This window comes from Paramacrobiotus metropolitanus, unplaced genomic scaffold (assembly GCF_019649055.1).
Source record: "Paramacrobiotus metropolitanus isolate TYO unplaced genomic scaffold, Prichtersi_v1.0 Parri_scaffold0000067, whole genome shotgun sequence".
NCBI classification, from domain to species: domain Eukaryota; kingdom Metazoa; phylum Tardigrada; class Eutardigrada; order Parachela; family Macrobiotidae; genus Paramacrobiotus; species Paramacrobiotus metropolitanus.
The window spans coordinates 380,451-395,237 of NW_026570287.1; the positions used below are offsets into that span (position 1 = coordinate 380,451).

General features: G+C 40.0%; 4 protein-coding genes across 5 annotated transcripts; 2 read left to right on the plus strand and 2 right to left on the minus strand.

Moving 5' to 3' along the window:
• The first annotated feature begins 100 nt into the window (after positions 1–100).
• Positions 101–3,281, plus strand: LOC129594264 (zinc finger protein 845-like). Of its 2 annotated transcripts, none has more exons than XM_055490888.1 (10): positions 101–317; positions 372–471; positions 750–809; positions 981–1,070; positions 1,208–1,291; positions 1,454–1,546; positions 1,702–1,785; positions 1,842–2,187; positions 2,475–2,573; positions 2,915–3,281. In XM_055490888.1, exons 2-10 carry the CDS (start codon positions 438–440, stop codon positions 3,006–3,008), a joined length of 984 nt encoding a protein of 327 aa, XP_055346863.1. In that variant the 5' UTR covers positions 101–317; positions 372–437; the 3' UTR covers positions 3,009–3,281. The 2 variants fall into 2 exon arrangements, with proteins under 2 accessions (XP_055346863.1, XP_055346862.1); XM_055490887.1 differs by having other exon boundaries at positions 101–265; positions 2,915–3,280.
• A 25-nt stretch (positions 3,282–3,306) lies between these two features.
• Positions 3,307–6,332, minus strand: LOC129594263 (retinol dehydrogenase 16-like). The gene is made up of 6 exons (XM_055490886.1): positions 5,342–6,332; positions 4,776–4,981; positions 4,387–4,463; positions 4,159–4,264; positions 3,974–4,078; positions 3,307–3,905 (listed from the first exon to the last, which is right to left on the minus strand). Exons 1-6 carry the CDS (start codon positions 5,620–5,622, stop codon positions 3,541–3,543), a joined length of 1,140 nt encoding a protein of 379 aa, XP_055346861.1. The 5' UTR covers positions 5,623–6,332; the 3' UTR covers positions 3,307–3,540.
• Positions 6,333–6,745: 413 nt separating this feature from the next.
• Positions 6,746–7,930, minus strand: LOC129594265 (glucosamine 6-phosphate N-acetyltransferase-like). Its single transcript, XM_055490890.1, has 2 exons — positions 7,777–7,930; positions 6,746–7,692 (listed from the first exon to the last, which is right to left on the minus strand). The coding sequence occupies exon 2, from the start codon at positions 7,677–7,679 to the stop codon at positions 7,104–7,106; it is 576 nt and encodes a 191-aa protein (XP_055346865.1). The 5' UTR covers positions 7,680–7,692; positions 7,777–7,930; the 3' UTR covers positions 6,746–7,103.
• A 2,362-nt stretch (positions 7,931–10,292) lies between these two features.
• On the plus strand, positions 10,293–14,597 carry LOC129594283 (17-beta-hydroxysteroid dehydrogenase type 6-like). The gene is made up of 6 exons (XM_055490913.1): positions 10,293–10,880; positions 11,606–11,808; positions 11,896–11,972; positions 12,051–12,156; positions 12,376–12,480; positions 14,047–14,597. Exons 1-6 carry the CDS (start codon positions 10,618–10,620, stop codon positions 14,595–14,597), a joined length of 1,305 nt encoding a protein of 434 aa, XP_055346888.1. The 5' UTR covers positions 10,293–10,617.
• The last annotated feature ends 190 nt before the right edge of the window (positions 14,598–14,787 follow it).

A 14,787-nucleotide genomic window follows, 5' to 3' on the forward strand; every position in this document is an offset into this window, starting at 1 on the left:
GACGGCGCCGGTGGCGGTCTACGAGTAAGTACAATGCTGCCAACCTCGGGTGGTCGCCCGCCTCTACTTGGATTTTTGCATTTGTCTGTGTTCGCACATCGCAGCAAGTTCGCTGCAGTCACACTGTCAGCTGTTGAAACTCTTTGTTGTGTATGTAGTAATATGTTTTCTGTTTGCTTATAGTTACCATGAGTTTTTTCATGAAATTTTTCAGTTGTCTTAGGTTATTCTGGCCCTTTGATCGGGAGACTCGAGCCGACTGAAGGTGTGAAAATTTCAAGGTTCAAGAAACTGTCAGATGTCGATTTGGCTTGCAGGTCCGCGCGCTTGCTCTTATCCAACGATTCCACAAAACGCTGCTGTTCTTTCAGTTTGCAGCAGTTCGAAAGGAATCTACGTAGTGGTGCTACTTTGATACATTTGGAAAATCGGAGGACATGGGAAAGAAAGAATACCTCTGCAAAGTCGAGGGTAAGGATGGAACTGCTGACGAATTCTTGTTATCATATGCCAGCATTACAAATATTCCATTGTGGGCCTTTCTCGCGTACTTTTTACATCCGTCTTAGTTTGCTACGATATAGAGGCTTGCCGTCAAAGAACGAAGCGTATTAGGAAAGTTTTCTTCCGGCGTTGGTGATTAGTATTTTGGTTTTGCTGTCTCGGTGAAGTGTTGAAATTGGTTTAATAGAGTAATACACTGATACTCCCGTTAGTACGATGGTATTACATTAGATATTTTGTTACAGGATGTGGGAAGGTGTTCAGTTCCTGCGGCGGTCTATCACAGCACCGGAAAACACATGAAGGTAATGTTGCACGGCGAGCTTTTGGCAATGCTTACATGATGTGCGCTGCTGTCTAATAATTTTCTGACCGATGTCCGCCCGGAATTTGCGCAGGTAGTTACAGCAGATTGCTCGATTTATGTAGGAGTACTTTGTGATTGAGAAGGTCTGATTTATTTCCTTTGCCTGCAGATCGTCGTCGTTTCAAATGTGAACACGAAGGCTGTGAATTCTCGTCTCATCAGAAAATCAACCTGAAGACGCATTACCGCATCCATACGGGTAAATTGTTATTGCTTTTAATCGTTGGCTGTTATTTCACAATCGTAGAATATTTTTCGACAGCGTAATTTTCTAGCGGTAGACTATATTCTGTCTATGCAGTATAGTTCTGCTGATGGTGTTTTGTATGATGCCAGGGGAAAAGCCGTACCAGTGTTCGATATGCAACAAATCATTCTCGCAGCAGGCAAATCTGAATCATCACCAGTTGATTCATACTAGTAAGTCAGAAACTAACAATTAGAGGTTCATATTTTAACATTCGCGTTTTATGAATAATTGTATACTTTGTATAACATGTGAAGTTGTCTTCTAAATATAATATTGTTCTAATCGTTTGTAAATCCAGCTTAACGAAAAACGACGTATTTTGTTACCTGCAGAGGAAAAAGAATTTCTTTGTCCGGTCGAGGGATGCAAGTTTCGGGCGTTCCAGTCCATCAACTGCCAAACCCATATCTCTCGCTGTCATCCCGGTAATCTTTTTGTTGGACCGATATTTTTAATTGATTGAAAGTAAAGAACTTTTCAGTTTCAACACCTGAAAATTCAGTAGCGGCGCAGTTTAGCGAAATTAATCCATGTGCCTGTGGGGCTGCATAAACAATTAGTTTGCACTTTCGTTTTGCAGATAGCAAAGATTGCGTTCCATTACCCTCCTATCAGAACCAAAGTCCTCCTGAATGCAAGCGGAAGAAAAGATCGAGAGAGCCTGGTACGTTAACGATTTGTGTACTGAAGATTAAAAGTAATTTATTTTTTCTTTTTTAGAAAATGTTATCAAAAAGTTGTCACCCAATCCGCAACCTACCCGCAGTTCGTGGAGACTGGTGAAGCGGCGGGAACACGCTGCACTTGCGGAAAATTGTGTGCAGCCGAAGACTAGCGAGGATTGCGGCTTACCAAGTTCGAGTCCCTCTCATTCACCGGAAATTCCTAGCTTTTCCAGTATTGACGACGAAGAAAGTACTTATTCTTGCGTGCCGGAATTCCCTCAAGTGGATGTTGCTTCTCCGCAAGTTGATGTGGAGGAGGACGAGATTTGTGGCATCGCTTACCTCACACCAGAAGGGTTACAAGGCGAATGCCGTTATTATGTTGCCTGTAAAAACGAATCGTAAGCACAGTAATTATGATAAACCTGTATGAGTGACTGTTGATTTTGCAGCCTTTCGTTTGCCGCCTGTATTAAAATTAATTTAGTTGTTTTCTGTTTGATTTATGTAGCGAAACTATAGAGACCGTATGCAGCTTATGTTGCGAATCATTTTTGGTATTTTCCAAGATAAAGGGTGCATTCGAAGCTTTATAATTGCATGGTAATGTAAATCGAAAGCCTGTCTTGCCTACGCACTGATCAGTTGGTAGTTTCGAAAGACACAGAATATCTGGTAGTTGTTGCAGATGTAATGCAGACGAGGACGAGATTTGTGGCATCGCCTATCTCACACCGGATGGGTTACAAGGCGAATGCCGTTATTATGTTGCCTGTAAAAACGAATCGTAAGCACAGTAATTATGATAAACCTGTATGAGTGACTGTTGATTTTGCAGCCTTTCGTTTGCCGCCTGTATTAAAATTAATTTAGTTGTTTTCTGTTTGATTTATGTAGCGAAACTATAGAGACCGTATGCAGCTTATGTTGCGAATCATTTTTGGTATTTTCCAAGATAAAGGGTGCATTCGAAGCTTTATAATTGCATGGTAATGTAAATCGAAAGCCGTCTTGCCTACGCACTGATCAGTTGGTTGTTTCGAAAGACACAGAATATCTGGTAGTTGTTGCAGATGTAACCATGCGTAAAGGAACTTCTCTGCTACATATATTTGTTGTGCATTGTAGGGGAGTCGATTACGTGTGGATGTCTAAAGATATGGTTACGGACCAACAGAAGCGGAAAATCCTGGACGTTGTGTTCCTTCAAATGCCCAAATGAAATATGTCAGTGCTGCTCAAAGCAAGTGCAACGAGGTTGTATGATTCTCGACAGTATGATTTTTATTGTTTTTGCAATTTCTTTTACAAAAAGGTTCCTTTTATTGCGCGTTTGTACATGATATCTGCACAGATTTATTTTTTCCTTTGACATTTGATTTCTTTCTTAGAGATTGTGATTCGTGAAAAATCACTGCGAAAAATATTGGGAAATAGTAAAAGATCCCAAGAATGGAAGCTTTTCAGGAAATTTTTTAGCCTGCGCTACTTGCCCTAACGATTGCCCTAACGATAGGCGACACTAGTAAAATACTGAAGCTTTAAAGTGAAGGAGAAACGAACATCCACCGGCGTAGTCTTTACCACCACAGCGTCCGGTCAACAATCTACTACTCGTAAATAACAGCAAAAGTATACTCGTATTGTAAATTCAAGAGCAGTAATACTGCCTATTCCAAAAATTCTTAAATTATAAAATGATGTTTATGTTACTAAAGCGTTACAAAAATTTCGTATGGACAGCAAGAAAATTATCAAGCATTTCGACATAAAGGCACAGCCGGCGCTGCGGCCATTTTCATTAGATAGTCCTGTACGCAGTACGGCAAAAACGGTAGAATAAACCCACGCAATCTGGCTCCCGTACTCCCCGGTACATAGCGCAGTTTAGGATGCTCCGATATCACCGCATCCTCCATACAGTCGACCGGCTCCGATAAGCGTGCGCAGGAACTAGCTGAAACCTTTTCCAGGTGTTTCTTGAAGGCCGCGTAATAAGCTTCACCGTAAAATGTCCGCATTTCCTCTGAAGAGTTCTGCCAGTGTTTGTCAACGGCGGAAAGGCCCACTGCGGCATCGTTCATGGTTGTTTTGTATGCACCGGGCTCAACAAGGGATACTAAAAATCATACATAGATTGTTACGTAACGTATTTCGGTTGTCCAAGCCGACATTCTGTACGCTGACCTTTAATTCCAAATTTTTTCAGTTCGCGGCGTAATCCGTCAGCCAAGGCAATCTGAGCGTGTTTGGTCATACTGTATCCCACCATACCGGGAATCGCATAGCGTCCTGTAAAAGCACCACAACATGTACAAAGCCTTTTGGCGGTTAAGCTACCCATAGTCATTCAAGGGAATTAACTTGCTAACCGGAAAGACTAGCCACAATCACAATGCGGCCAGCTGATTCGCGTAAAAGTGGCAAAAAGGCCTTCATCACGCGGACAGTGCCCAAAGTGTTCACATCCATCAATTTCTGCAAATTAGTTGTGTATAGACTTCCTATATTTTACAGGACATGCGCACAGTACTGGTCAATGTGCGCAAGCAGATAAGAAGTAAGTAGCTTTAATTTTTAACTTTTTTTTATATTTGCACCTCGTAATCCTCCACTGGCACCCATTCGAACTCACAATAACTCACAATTCCGGCATTGTTTACCAGAGCAAATAACTCTGCAAAACAAAAATGGCATAAAAACAAAAACTGGAGATTGTAATTTTCGCACTGTTCTGAACAAATGACTTGCATATTAAAATAATACTCGTATCATACGAGCCGCCAGCATAATCACTTGTATATATGTACAAAGTATATGCTTCTACAATAAAAGCAATAATCGAAGAGTATTAATTTAGATTAAGATGGCTGGTATAGGGTATAGTACTCGTACACACACATGTATACGATAATATTTGACCAGTATTAAATTTAATTTGCCGCTAAAGTACATTTATTGCATAGTTCATATTGGCATCATTACTTGCCAAGCTTTTTCGCGCGCAACTGTTCCTTGATTTTTGCCGCACAGTCGATAACCTGCTGATTTTTTGTCACATCACATTCCACAACCTCGATGCGATCTTCCGCTTTGCCTTTGGCCCGCAGCGTCTCAGCACCTGGAGATGACTCCGATAAGCACCCGGCAAATACATAAAACCCCAGTTTGTGCAAACGGTGAGCTAATTCCTGGCTGCAAAATTGCAAGAATAATTACAATCCTCACATTCTAATTTAAAATGGTGCTCCAATCATTTTCAGAAAAGATAAACTACCGGACAGATAAACTACCGGACAAAATGCTTACTTAAAAAAAGGAGTAAGCCAAATTTTCTGTACCATACTGAAGATTTGCGTATACCTATACGATACAGCAAGCAGAATTGTGCATCGTATCACCTTATTTTATGCAATATTTTTTTAGTAGATCCAACATATGTAAATTTGCAGCAACTCCAAAATTAATGTTTCGTAAAAATAAGTTTTCGGCAGATGGAAAAATTCTGAGAGAGCAGATGAGCAGGAAAAATGCATCGCCACGATACTTACGCACCCAAATCCCGTATCACATCCCGTTACGAATACTGCTCGTCCCTGTGGATCAACGGTCTTCCCCTTGGCACTGCCAAATAATTTCTCCAGATAGCTGTTGAAGACAATGCTGATGAAGGCGCCCAGACTCAGCGCCACCACCGACTTGCCAACGTACGCTACAATGCAGGATATCAGTGGCGAGTACACAGTGCATAATGTTACGCAGAGAAACAATGCGACAAACACCGCAGGACCCCGCAAAGTTGGCGAAAAGGCGTCCATACTGCTGCTGATGCTCATCGTCGAGTGAGCGAAGGAGTGCAATTAATTCCGAACTAACAACACTTCATCCGCAAACCGAACGACGTAGAATTGTTCCGCTGATGATAGGGTGTTGCGTGCTACACTTTGTCTTCCGGTTCGATCAGTGATAGCATAATGTGGTTGACTCGTATAAGGGCATCGGTTGCCGGCATACGCGCAGCAGTGATAATCGGCTGATAGTGAAAAAGATTAAGACGGCAAAGTCCTGATAATACCGCAATTATTTTGATGATTATCCGGCGACGTCACATTGCCAGTGTACTGTTTTGACGACGTTGGCGCATTTCTCGCATAAAAACTGATGATGGTCACTTTTAGACAAATATATAAAGATAAAAAGTATGATACGACTTCACCGCATATGTACGAGAATAGTTTCACAGCATGACCTCTGGTCACCGGCTGGGGATCGCAGCAATACTTCCGGTATAAGGATAATAAAACGCTGGTCATTAGCAACCGGAATATTTCAGTACTTTTTGAGTATAATGCGATCATTAATCCTTTGATTTACACACATATGGTGTGGCACACATATGGTTATGTTCCTCATGATGATTATCTGTATCCAGAAAAATAGTTCATCAAAAAACCAAGAAAATGTATCGTCGACGAAGGCGAAAACTATCGAACTAACTCGATGTTGAAAACTGAAACCATACGGCAGATGTATTGTTTGGAGCAAATAAAAATTATGCCTAAAAAGCTACTGTAGGCAGTTCACAAGCATTAAGTCACAAGTCAGTAGATAAATAAACACTTTTCTCAACCACATGACGTCCTCAGTGGACGACGTGGATAACTTGTTTGGGCAACAATGGTAAGTAATCGCATAATTAGGATTTCGTTCATTAATCAAGAAAAGAACCGAACAGTACAAGTCGAGGAATTACCAAACCTGTTGGCGCCGCCCTGCAGCCATTGGTGTTCTACCGTGCAATTGCACTGCACAATCCGTTCACAAAAATTAAGCATTAGTAACAATCTTTTCAAAAAAACTTTCAATAATACAGTTTAAGAACACTTTTCAACATCCCTTTATTAAAGCTAACTTTTTGTCACTTTCAGCATAAGAGCAGCTGGAGCATATAACAATGGGTGATGCTAAAGTTTTTAATTTCTTTCTGAATAAAAGACGCACTAAATATCATATCATCTGTTTCTCAACACTGCCACGGTCAACTCGATAGGCGTTCCATAAAACAGCACACTAAAGCAAATAAAAAAACCAAGTCTGTCAAGTTTCACCTCCGACGAAACCAAAAAAGAATGCGGAAAGAATTCAAGAAAATTATTTTTGGAATGTATTAAAAATTAACACTGGGTAGCAATTCATAGTTGTATTCTTGAACGATTTATAAAAACCGGGAAAACGAATCATTATACGCACACACCGGGACGTGTAGTGACGACGCTAAAAAAATAATGCCAGATCCAACGTAAGCATCGGCAGCCATTCAGCTTCGGTATCGCACAGCCATGTAGTTCTGTCCTGGCTCCACTTTATACCCAAACTTTTCGTAGAACTTGATAATATTGTCCTCCGATTCCAGGGAAATTTTATAGCAGCCCAACACTTTCCCCATAGTGGTTACCACATCCATAATCACCGCAGCCAAATTTCCCTGAGAATAGCGATAATCTTTGATGCTGGCTTCCCGATCCACTACCACATCCTCAATACGTCCACGCAGCGCTGCGGAATGGATGAATTTATGCTCAATCTCCAGCGTGCCCGTAGCGACAATCTTGTGCGCTGCCAGATCTTCGATGACGACAATGTAGTAGATATCCTTGTAGGCTTGCATCGTTTGGAACTGCTCGGCGAATTTGGCTGCGGATACGTCGCCCACCTTCGTGTGCTGGGCCAGCAGATCCAGGTAGCCTTTGCTGAAGTCCTCCTTGTGCAGGGGTCGCAGACGGAGATTGCGCGATAAGAGATCCGATTCGTGAATATCGTACTTGCTGTTATTGCTGTTAAGGAGATCCTTCAGCTTGTCCAAAGGGAATAGGAATTCTGCTGATTCGGCCATTTTTGCTGCGATTCTGAAAGCAATAAAACCTGTTGCATAAATGATAAATGCAGCTGGCGCGACAAATGTCACAGTGTTTCCCGAGTCGCGACACTACCAGATATCACGCCAGAACCTTCGGAATGGTCTGTTATAAAATTATTCTACCGTACAAGAGGAAGAAGAGAGAGGCTAAAACCTTATTTGTTCTTCTCAAATTAGTTCAAAACATAAAAAAAGGGACAACTACAAAGTAGACTGACACTGGCACTGCTTGTAGATTTCAAGATTTGTTGCTGGTGGCAGCTGGCAGCGGCAGGCCAAAATTAAAACAGTTGATAGCTTGCAGCCCGTGGTCGGTAGCCGCTTTCGCATATTTTCACGAGTCAGCCGCCTCATACGCTGTTTTTTAGCCGTTCACCGTGGCGGCCTTCATTTTGCAGTTTGTTCGTTATATTGTGCTTGATTCTGTTGCCACAAATGGAAGGGCAACATAAAGGTCAAGAACATATTTCCTGGTGTACATGTAGTGTCCTGTGTTTTAAGAACTTGCAATATGTACACTGTCACTGGATGGTAGCCAAAATTCAGCAAGGAAGGCGATGGTGGTCGTTACTTGATAATGGAGTGAATATTAATAGTAACGGAAGTTCCATAACGAGAACGGTGAGAGGTTAGTTTGCACTGCACTGCTTCGCAAAATCGGTTCACTGTTTAGTTAATCGGTCCACTCTTGTAAATTTTCATATTTTTGTGCAGTTTTGTAATTTTAATAACATTTAATACCGTCGACATCCACCTGATGCTCCTTGTATCGGTAGATGCAAATATCGTTTTTAAATTTCGACAGTTTTTTCTTCGGCACTCTATCCGGTCACTCTATTCATACTGTACATGAAGGGTGAATGTTGCAAAAGCTGTCGACTGTAGCATATTGCCGATACAGTATATAAATAGCTGTGGCGTTTGACGTTTAGTTTAGGAATGGCGGGTTGTTTGCATAACACTAATTACCGAGGGGACAAAACAGCTGCTTGTTTGTCGTTAATTTCCGTCGCCAATAACACACGCCGTTCGTGAAAGTAACCTTAAAACAGCCCGTTTCAGCTACATCATTTTCACTCAGAACGACACGCCTGCGCTTTCACGTTCGACAGAAAGATTCCATGGCGCCGGTCTGCGCCGGATGTGTGCTTTTTTAACCTTTTCCGTAAATCGAGATCGCTGATTGTGAGACTGAAATCCACGAAAAGCAATATCAATAATAACCAATATTTTCCTAGCTACTAAATAATAATTGAAATAGAGTGGGGAAACAGATAAGGCTGTATGGTATAACAGACAGACAATACTGCATGACCAACCAGCACAGAACACCATTCATATTAAAATTATTGCTCGAGTTTATTGGTTTCTTAATTACGTAAAGGTCTGGATCTAGGGAAAACGTCATATCCGTGAAAGAAGGACACGTGTAAATGAAAATTTACTGACGGGATAAGCAATGTGAATTGTTCTTATATCTTCAATCTGTTTGTGTCACATTTGTACGATAAAAAGTGCGCATCGTATCATAGCGCTATTCCGGCAGCTTGTAATCAAATCACTGCAGCGACGTCAACTGCGAACGGACGTCGTATATACTCGTACTAATTACGTAGCTGTGGTTTTCTGACGCACTGGGTCAGAGATCAAATTATTATATCCATTTCGTAAAGTAACTATGTATTAGAAAAAATTGCTGATATGACCTGAATCTTTTGTAACCATGTCCGAAAAAAATGCTGATGTAACGTTACTAGTCTGGGACTAATTAAATAGAATCTCATTTAACACAGTGGATTTCGTGTACGTTACTGACAGTTCTGGTATCAGTTAATTTGTTGTGAACTGAACATAGTGCTTCTTACCCCGTATGTAGTACAGTACTGTTGCTTTTGGTTAGCTCTATATAAAAGCCATAAATAATTGTTGTACCTTTTTCACAGTTTATGGCAAAGGTTTTACTGTAAAAATTTTCCAAAAGTGCATGAAGTAAGATTACCACATATTTGATATCTACCTATTTATATGTGCGTACCCTTAATGTATCAGGACACTTACCATATACGCTTTACTGTATATAGAATAATAATAATTTTTCTGAGCCTTGTTTGTTCAGCCCTCCGTGTAAAATATTCAGAAGGCTTTAAACAAATGCTTTCTGAGTTTTTGGTTTAACAGAACGTTTCTTAGGTTCTGTTTTAAGGTTCCTTGATGGTGTTGCAGCTGATTGTTAATTTTAATTAGGAATAGCGGGGTTCGGTGTAAAAATTCTGATGATGGACGGATGGTTAAAGTTACAGCCGCAAACACTTAAATTTGAAACAAGAAACTTAAGCCAAATCAATACAAGCACTTCGCGATCGGTATTTTACTCCCAAAGTGATTCATGCCGGCCTTTACGATTAGCGTAAATTTTCCGGCCATGTCAACAAACTACGCAGTCGTCGTTACTGACATATGTGCAAACGTAGCAGGCAACGGAAGTTTGCATCATAACTTAAAGATAGTTCTAGTTTGTCAATCAATGCAAACCCAGAAGCATTAATGTGTGTAGTGTTTGTACAATACTTCTGCTGGCAAAACTAACCTATATGTATACAGTATCTCACAGGATAAACCGTTACGCCCCTTTTGTTGCACGAGAGTGCTGTTTTTCATTCGTTCCACAAAAACGGCAGGTCAATAGCATGTACAGTACCAGTCGGTGTTGTGCCCATAAATACATATTATATTCACATGAAACTTTTCTGACATAATTTATCACAACACTTTTCGTGACGTAATAGTAGTCGTTAAGAGCATCAGCGATTGTGGGATTTTCTGAGCCTGCATCTGCATATATAAAAATGTTTCCATTCTGCCATTCCACGTATTGTCCTTACATTTATCCCTATTCGTAACAATTATCGCCCAAATGCAACCAATGCGAAACAGTATTGTTAAGGTCATCTGCGGCTGGTTGACGTTATACTTCGCCTATAAACTGCTGGCCGTTATTATGCGAGTGGAAATTTTTGAATACGTTATCTTAACACTGGGTCGATGTTTCTTTACCTTTGTGTTTACAGTAGCGGTATTGAAATACATTGATTATTTTTATGAGCGGTCACAAAAATCGAAAACAGTGCATCCTCAAGGAAAAGCCGTTCTTATCACCGGATGTGACACGGGATTTGGGTAAGCTGCTCATACACTACCAATGTCTTTGTCAGGTTTTCTTGGGAATGCAGATTTTCAATTCCATTAATAAATGGTTGAGATGTAATACAAGCTAAAGTTAAAATGTTTTTGGAACATTGGTGACCTAAATTGCAAGCTTCAAAAACAGAAATAAAAAATTAAACAAAAAGTTTGATACTTATAGTTTTAAGAAAAATTTCTCCTAATATGCGCGCTGGGCAGTAACTGTAAAAAGTGCGTAATAGTTATAAAAACTACATTTTAAGAATAAGGATTACACCTAACAAAATAACTGCAGTTTACCTTTTTACCAGCAAAGCATTATTATTATAAGCATTGTTGTACTACCGTAATGCAAAACCTTTGTGTTTCTTTATACGAAAATAGCATAAAACTGCGCAAGCCTGACGTTTCTCTCAATGTTACAGTTTGGATGAATTTCTTCGGGTTAATGCAAACAGTGCGCATGCGTCAACATAGGGCATATTTTTAGGGTGGTATTTATGGTATACTACCTTGTTGCGTATTTTAGTTTTATGCTAAAAACTGTATCAGACAAATGATATAAGTATCTATATTTCTTGACTACAGCTTGTAATTACGGAATTAATTACACAGTAAAACTGATTATCGAAACTAGCACTCGTATTGCGCTAATGCATTAACTGACTCGTCCGTACAATATGCCAAACCGCAACCATTAACTTGTAATAACTAATTAGGTTCGAGACAGCCTTGAGACTTTACTGCATGGGATTCCAAGTATACGCAGGCTGCTTGGACCCAAAAATTAACGGCGGTCTCACATTGTCCTCTGTGGACAAGAACAACCGGCTGGTAACTTTGACGATGGATGTGACCAACGCGGAACAAGTGGACAACGCCTACCAGTTCATCTCCAGCCATCTAGAAGCCAAAAATCTCAGTGTGTATATTGAAATTCTTATAAAAATGACTTCTGTATGATACGTATGATTATGTGGATCCATCGCCAGCATTTTTGACTATACAGGTTTATGGGCTATCGTCAATAATGCCGGGGTGTGCTCGTGGAGCGAGCTGGAGTTTTGTTCGACGGAGACTTACCAGGTTGTTTAGAAGAACAACCTTAATCATCTCTTTTAAAAATTGGCAATTATACTTATATAATTTTGTTTTCGCTTTCAGAAAGTGTTAAATACAAATACCCTTGGAGCAGTGCGCGTTACAAAAACATTTTTGCCGCTACTGAAACAATTTCAAGGTCGTCTGATTATGGTTTCCAGTCTCGCAGGTAGGTTGCAGCAAAATATAAATGCATAGTGTAGCAGCTGCTATTATAGCAGTTATATCAAACCTTGTACCTAATATAAATGTAGTAAAAGCAGAAGAAGTCTTCTACTGATTGTGAATTTGTGAGTATCAGTTGTGTATTTTACCATTCAGTCATATTACGGTTTAAAATAACCGACATACTGATAATGCTTGTCATTATTTTATCCCGCCTAAACAGGTCTCCTTAGTTATCCGGGATTGACTGCATATTGTATGAGTAAACACGCGATTGCTGCATTGGCGGATGGTTTACGTAAAGAATTTTCCAAATGGAATATTTCAGGTACGCTTTATTACGCACAGCGTAGCGTACGGGGCGGTAATTATCGGCAATAATCACCATGTATAAAAAATTTTAACATGTCAACAAATGTTGGACATCTAATTAATAACAATTAAAATCATTAGGACTGATTGTGTCATGACATTTTCGTGATCACGATCACGCTTCCCTGCATGACAAATGTAGTCCTATTTTAATCGGCGCCTATCAAAATTTAATGGTATAGAACTGCTTTGCAATAGCCCGTAATCGAATCCGGTTGAACATTTTCGCCGGTGCAGAGCGTGTCGCGGCAAAATAGCCGGAGTGGATTATTAACACCGACAGTCTGTAATTAACCAACCGGAAATGGTTTAAGTATCGGACTAGTCCGTTTTACAATTTTTTTACTTCCGGAAGCGGAAGTGAATAATGCCGTAAGCCGATGCGTTGCTTTAAGGAAACCAGATTTAAATTCTATTCTGCCCTTAGTGGCGCTTAGATACGTCTTACATTCAGCGACACAAAAAATCGATGTCCAGGATATGTATCGGACCCGTCATCCCACAATTTAATATTTTGACTACCGCATTTGTATGAAAACGCATACCAAAATAATAAAATACATTTTAACATACAATATACAGCCCTGCTCCGCCACACGCGGGCAGTAATAAAAACCTCCTGACTTCGAATGTTGAAGTGTACCATTTATACTTTATTTTTGCATGATAGTCCTTGGTCTATAGCAACTTTCTAAAATATGTTTCTAGGCAAGAAGCGAAAGAGCAGGGAATGAGAGCAAAAGTTTTACTTTAACTTTTTTCGAAAAAATCAGGTTGCTTATCAAGAAATAACTGTGTCTGATCAATAATATTTTAAAAATCCTAGACGAATGAAAGCGATCAAATGGCAACGTAGCTTTCTATTGGTCCCTTCCCAAGTTCCGTTTAATCCTTAACATTATCTCTACAACTCTTAGTTCTCTTGGCATCCTCATTCTTCGGAAGGTACCGTTAACCATACAAGTCTATGGGAAATAGATCTTGTTTTAGGTTCACCTCGAGCGCTGATAGCGCAAGGTGCTTTTGTTAACCAGTAGCAGATACCTTTTGGGTGTGTCAATAATTTACAAAAAGGTCAACTCAAAAAAATCGGTTGTTGAAATTGCTATGAAGGCTAGTATAAACATCTAAAAAATAACCGCTACCTTCTCCCCTTAAATACGGCTTGGCTCGCTACTGACACTTCAAAAGATCTCAGTTTTAGTATTTCTGAATCCGCAACAAAAAGTTACACCAGAAAAGTGCAAAGAAGAAAACGAAACGGCGCACAGAAGTATTTTTAAATTTATTTTGTGCAACTGCCCGCGTGTGGCGGAGCAGGGCTGTACAATAAGCATTCCTCTGCGATGCAAAACATTTACTTTTATCAAGGATGTTTTCCCGGACGGACAATATTATCAGTAAATAACTTAACTATCCTCTGCAGCCTTTTTGGTAACTATTTATTCAGCAGAAGTGATTAATTTGCTAACGTGTACCCACCACTAGTATACATTATTATACACAACAATGGCTGTTTCAGTGACAACGATCGAATCTGCCGGCTACCGTACTGCAATGGTCAATTCACAAAAAGTAAAGCACGATATGGACAATAACTGGAAGATGGCATCCAAATGCGTACAGGAAGAGTACGGCGAAGAATATTTTACCGCTTTCCGTAATGCTCACATCAAAAGATTATCGTCCCTTAGCGATAATATTGGTCAAGCCGTGGACACTATCGTAACGGCTGTGGAATCCGAGTATATTCGTGATCGGTACTATACGTCGTTAAAAGCTGAAATGCGTGCTTTTGGGAGGTTTTTGCCGCAAGAATGGCAAGATATTTTTATGTTAACGTTTGAATCATTTGATTCTGTTTTGTGTCGTTTTAAATTTGGATTCCAACCAGAACCCGATGCAAGAAATGTTCTACTCGCTAAGGCAAATGAAATGTCAGAGTTTAATAGTTTATCAGCAGACAGCGACTTTACTGTACAAAAAGATCACGAAATTTTGTTGGAGGCAACCGATGCCTTAATAAAATCACAGAAATGCATTCAGGAGAGCTGCCTATGGTACATACCGTAAACATTTATCGGTTGCATTGCACTTATACCGTACAACAGATATTTTATTATTAGCTCGTAACCCTTTAGGTTATCTTGCTTATCAGCTGCTTAAAAACCGAATAATCATCTACTGTGTAGTACGATAAAGAGCTACTACGATTTGTATACTGGTTTATTGGCACGAGATGTTTGTTTATTTGTATGTCAAA

Coding starts and splice junctions, on each gene's coding strand:
- LOC129594264 (XM_055490888.1), top strand. CDS start 438: ATGGGAAAGAAAGAATACCTCTGCAAAGTCGAGG. Junction 2,188..2,474: donor GTTGCCTGTAAAAACGAATC/GTAAGCACAGTA, acceptor TAGTTGTTGCAG/ATGTAATGCAGACGAGGACG. Junction 2,574..2,914: donor GTTGCCTGTAAAAACGAATC/GTAAGCACAGTA, acceptor TGTGCATTGTAG/GGGAGTCGATTACGTGTGGA.
- LOC129594263 (XM_055490886.1), bottom strand. CDS start 5,622: ATGAGCATCAGCAGCAGTATGGACGCCTTTTCGCCAACTTTGCGGGGT. Junction 4,265..4,386: donor TGCCAGTGGAGGATTACGAG/GTGCAAATATAA, acceptor ACTAATTTGCAG/AAATTGATGGATGTGAACAC. Junction 4,079..4,158: donor GATTGTGGCTAGTCTTTCCG/GTTAGCAAGTTA, acceptor GTGCTTTTACAG/GACGCTATGCGATTCCCGGT.
- LOC129594265 (XM_055490890.1), bottom strand. CDS start 7,679: ATGGCCGAATCAGCAGAATTCCTATTCCCTTTGGACAAGCTGAAGGAT.
- LOC129594283 (XM_055490913.1), top strand. CDS start 10,618: ATGCAACCAATGCGAAACAGTATTGTTAAGGTCATCTGCGGCTGGTTG. Junction 10,881..11,605: donor GGATGTGACACGGGATTTGG/GTAAGCTGCTCA, acceptor ATAACTAATTAG/GTTCGAGACAGCCTTGAGAC. Junction 12,481..14,046: donor TTCCAAATGGAATATTTCAG/GTACGCTTTATT, acceptor TGGCTGTTTCAG/TGACAACGATCGAATCTGCC.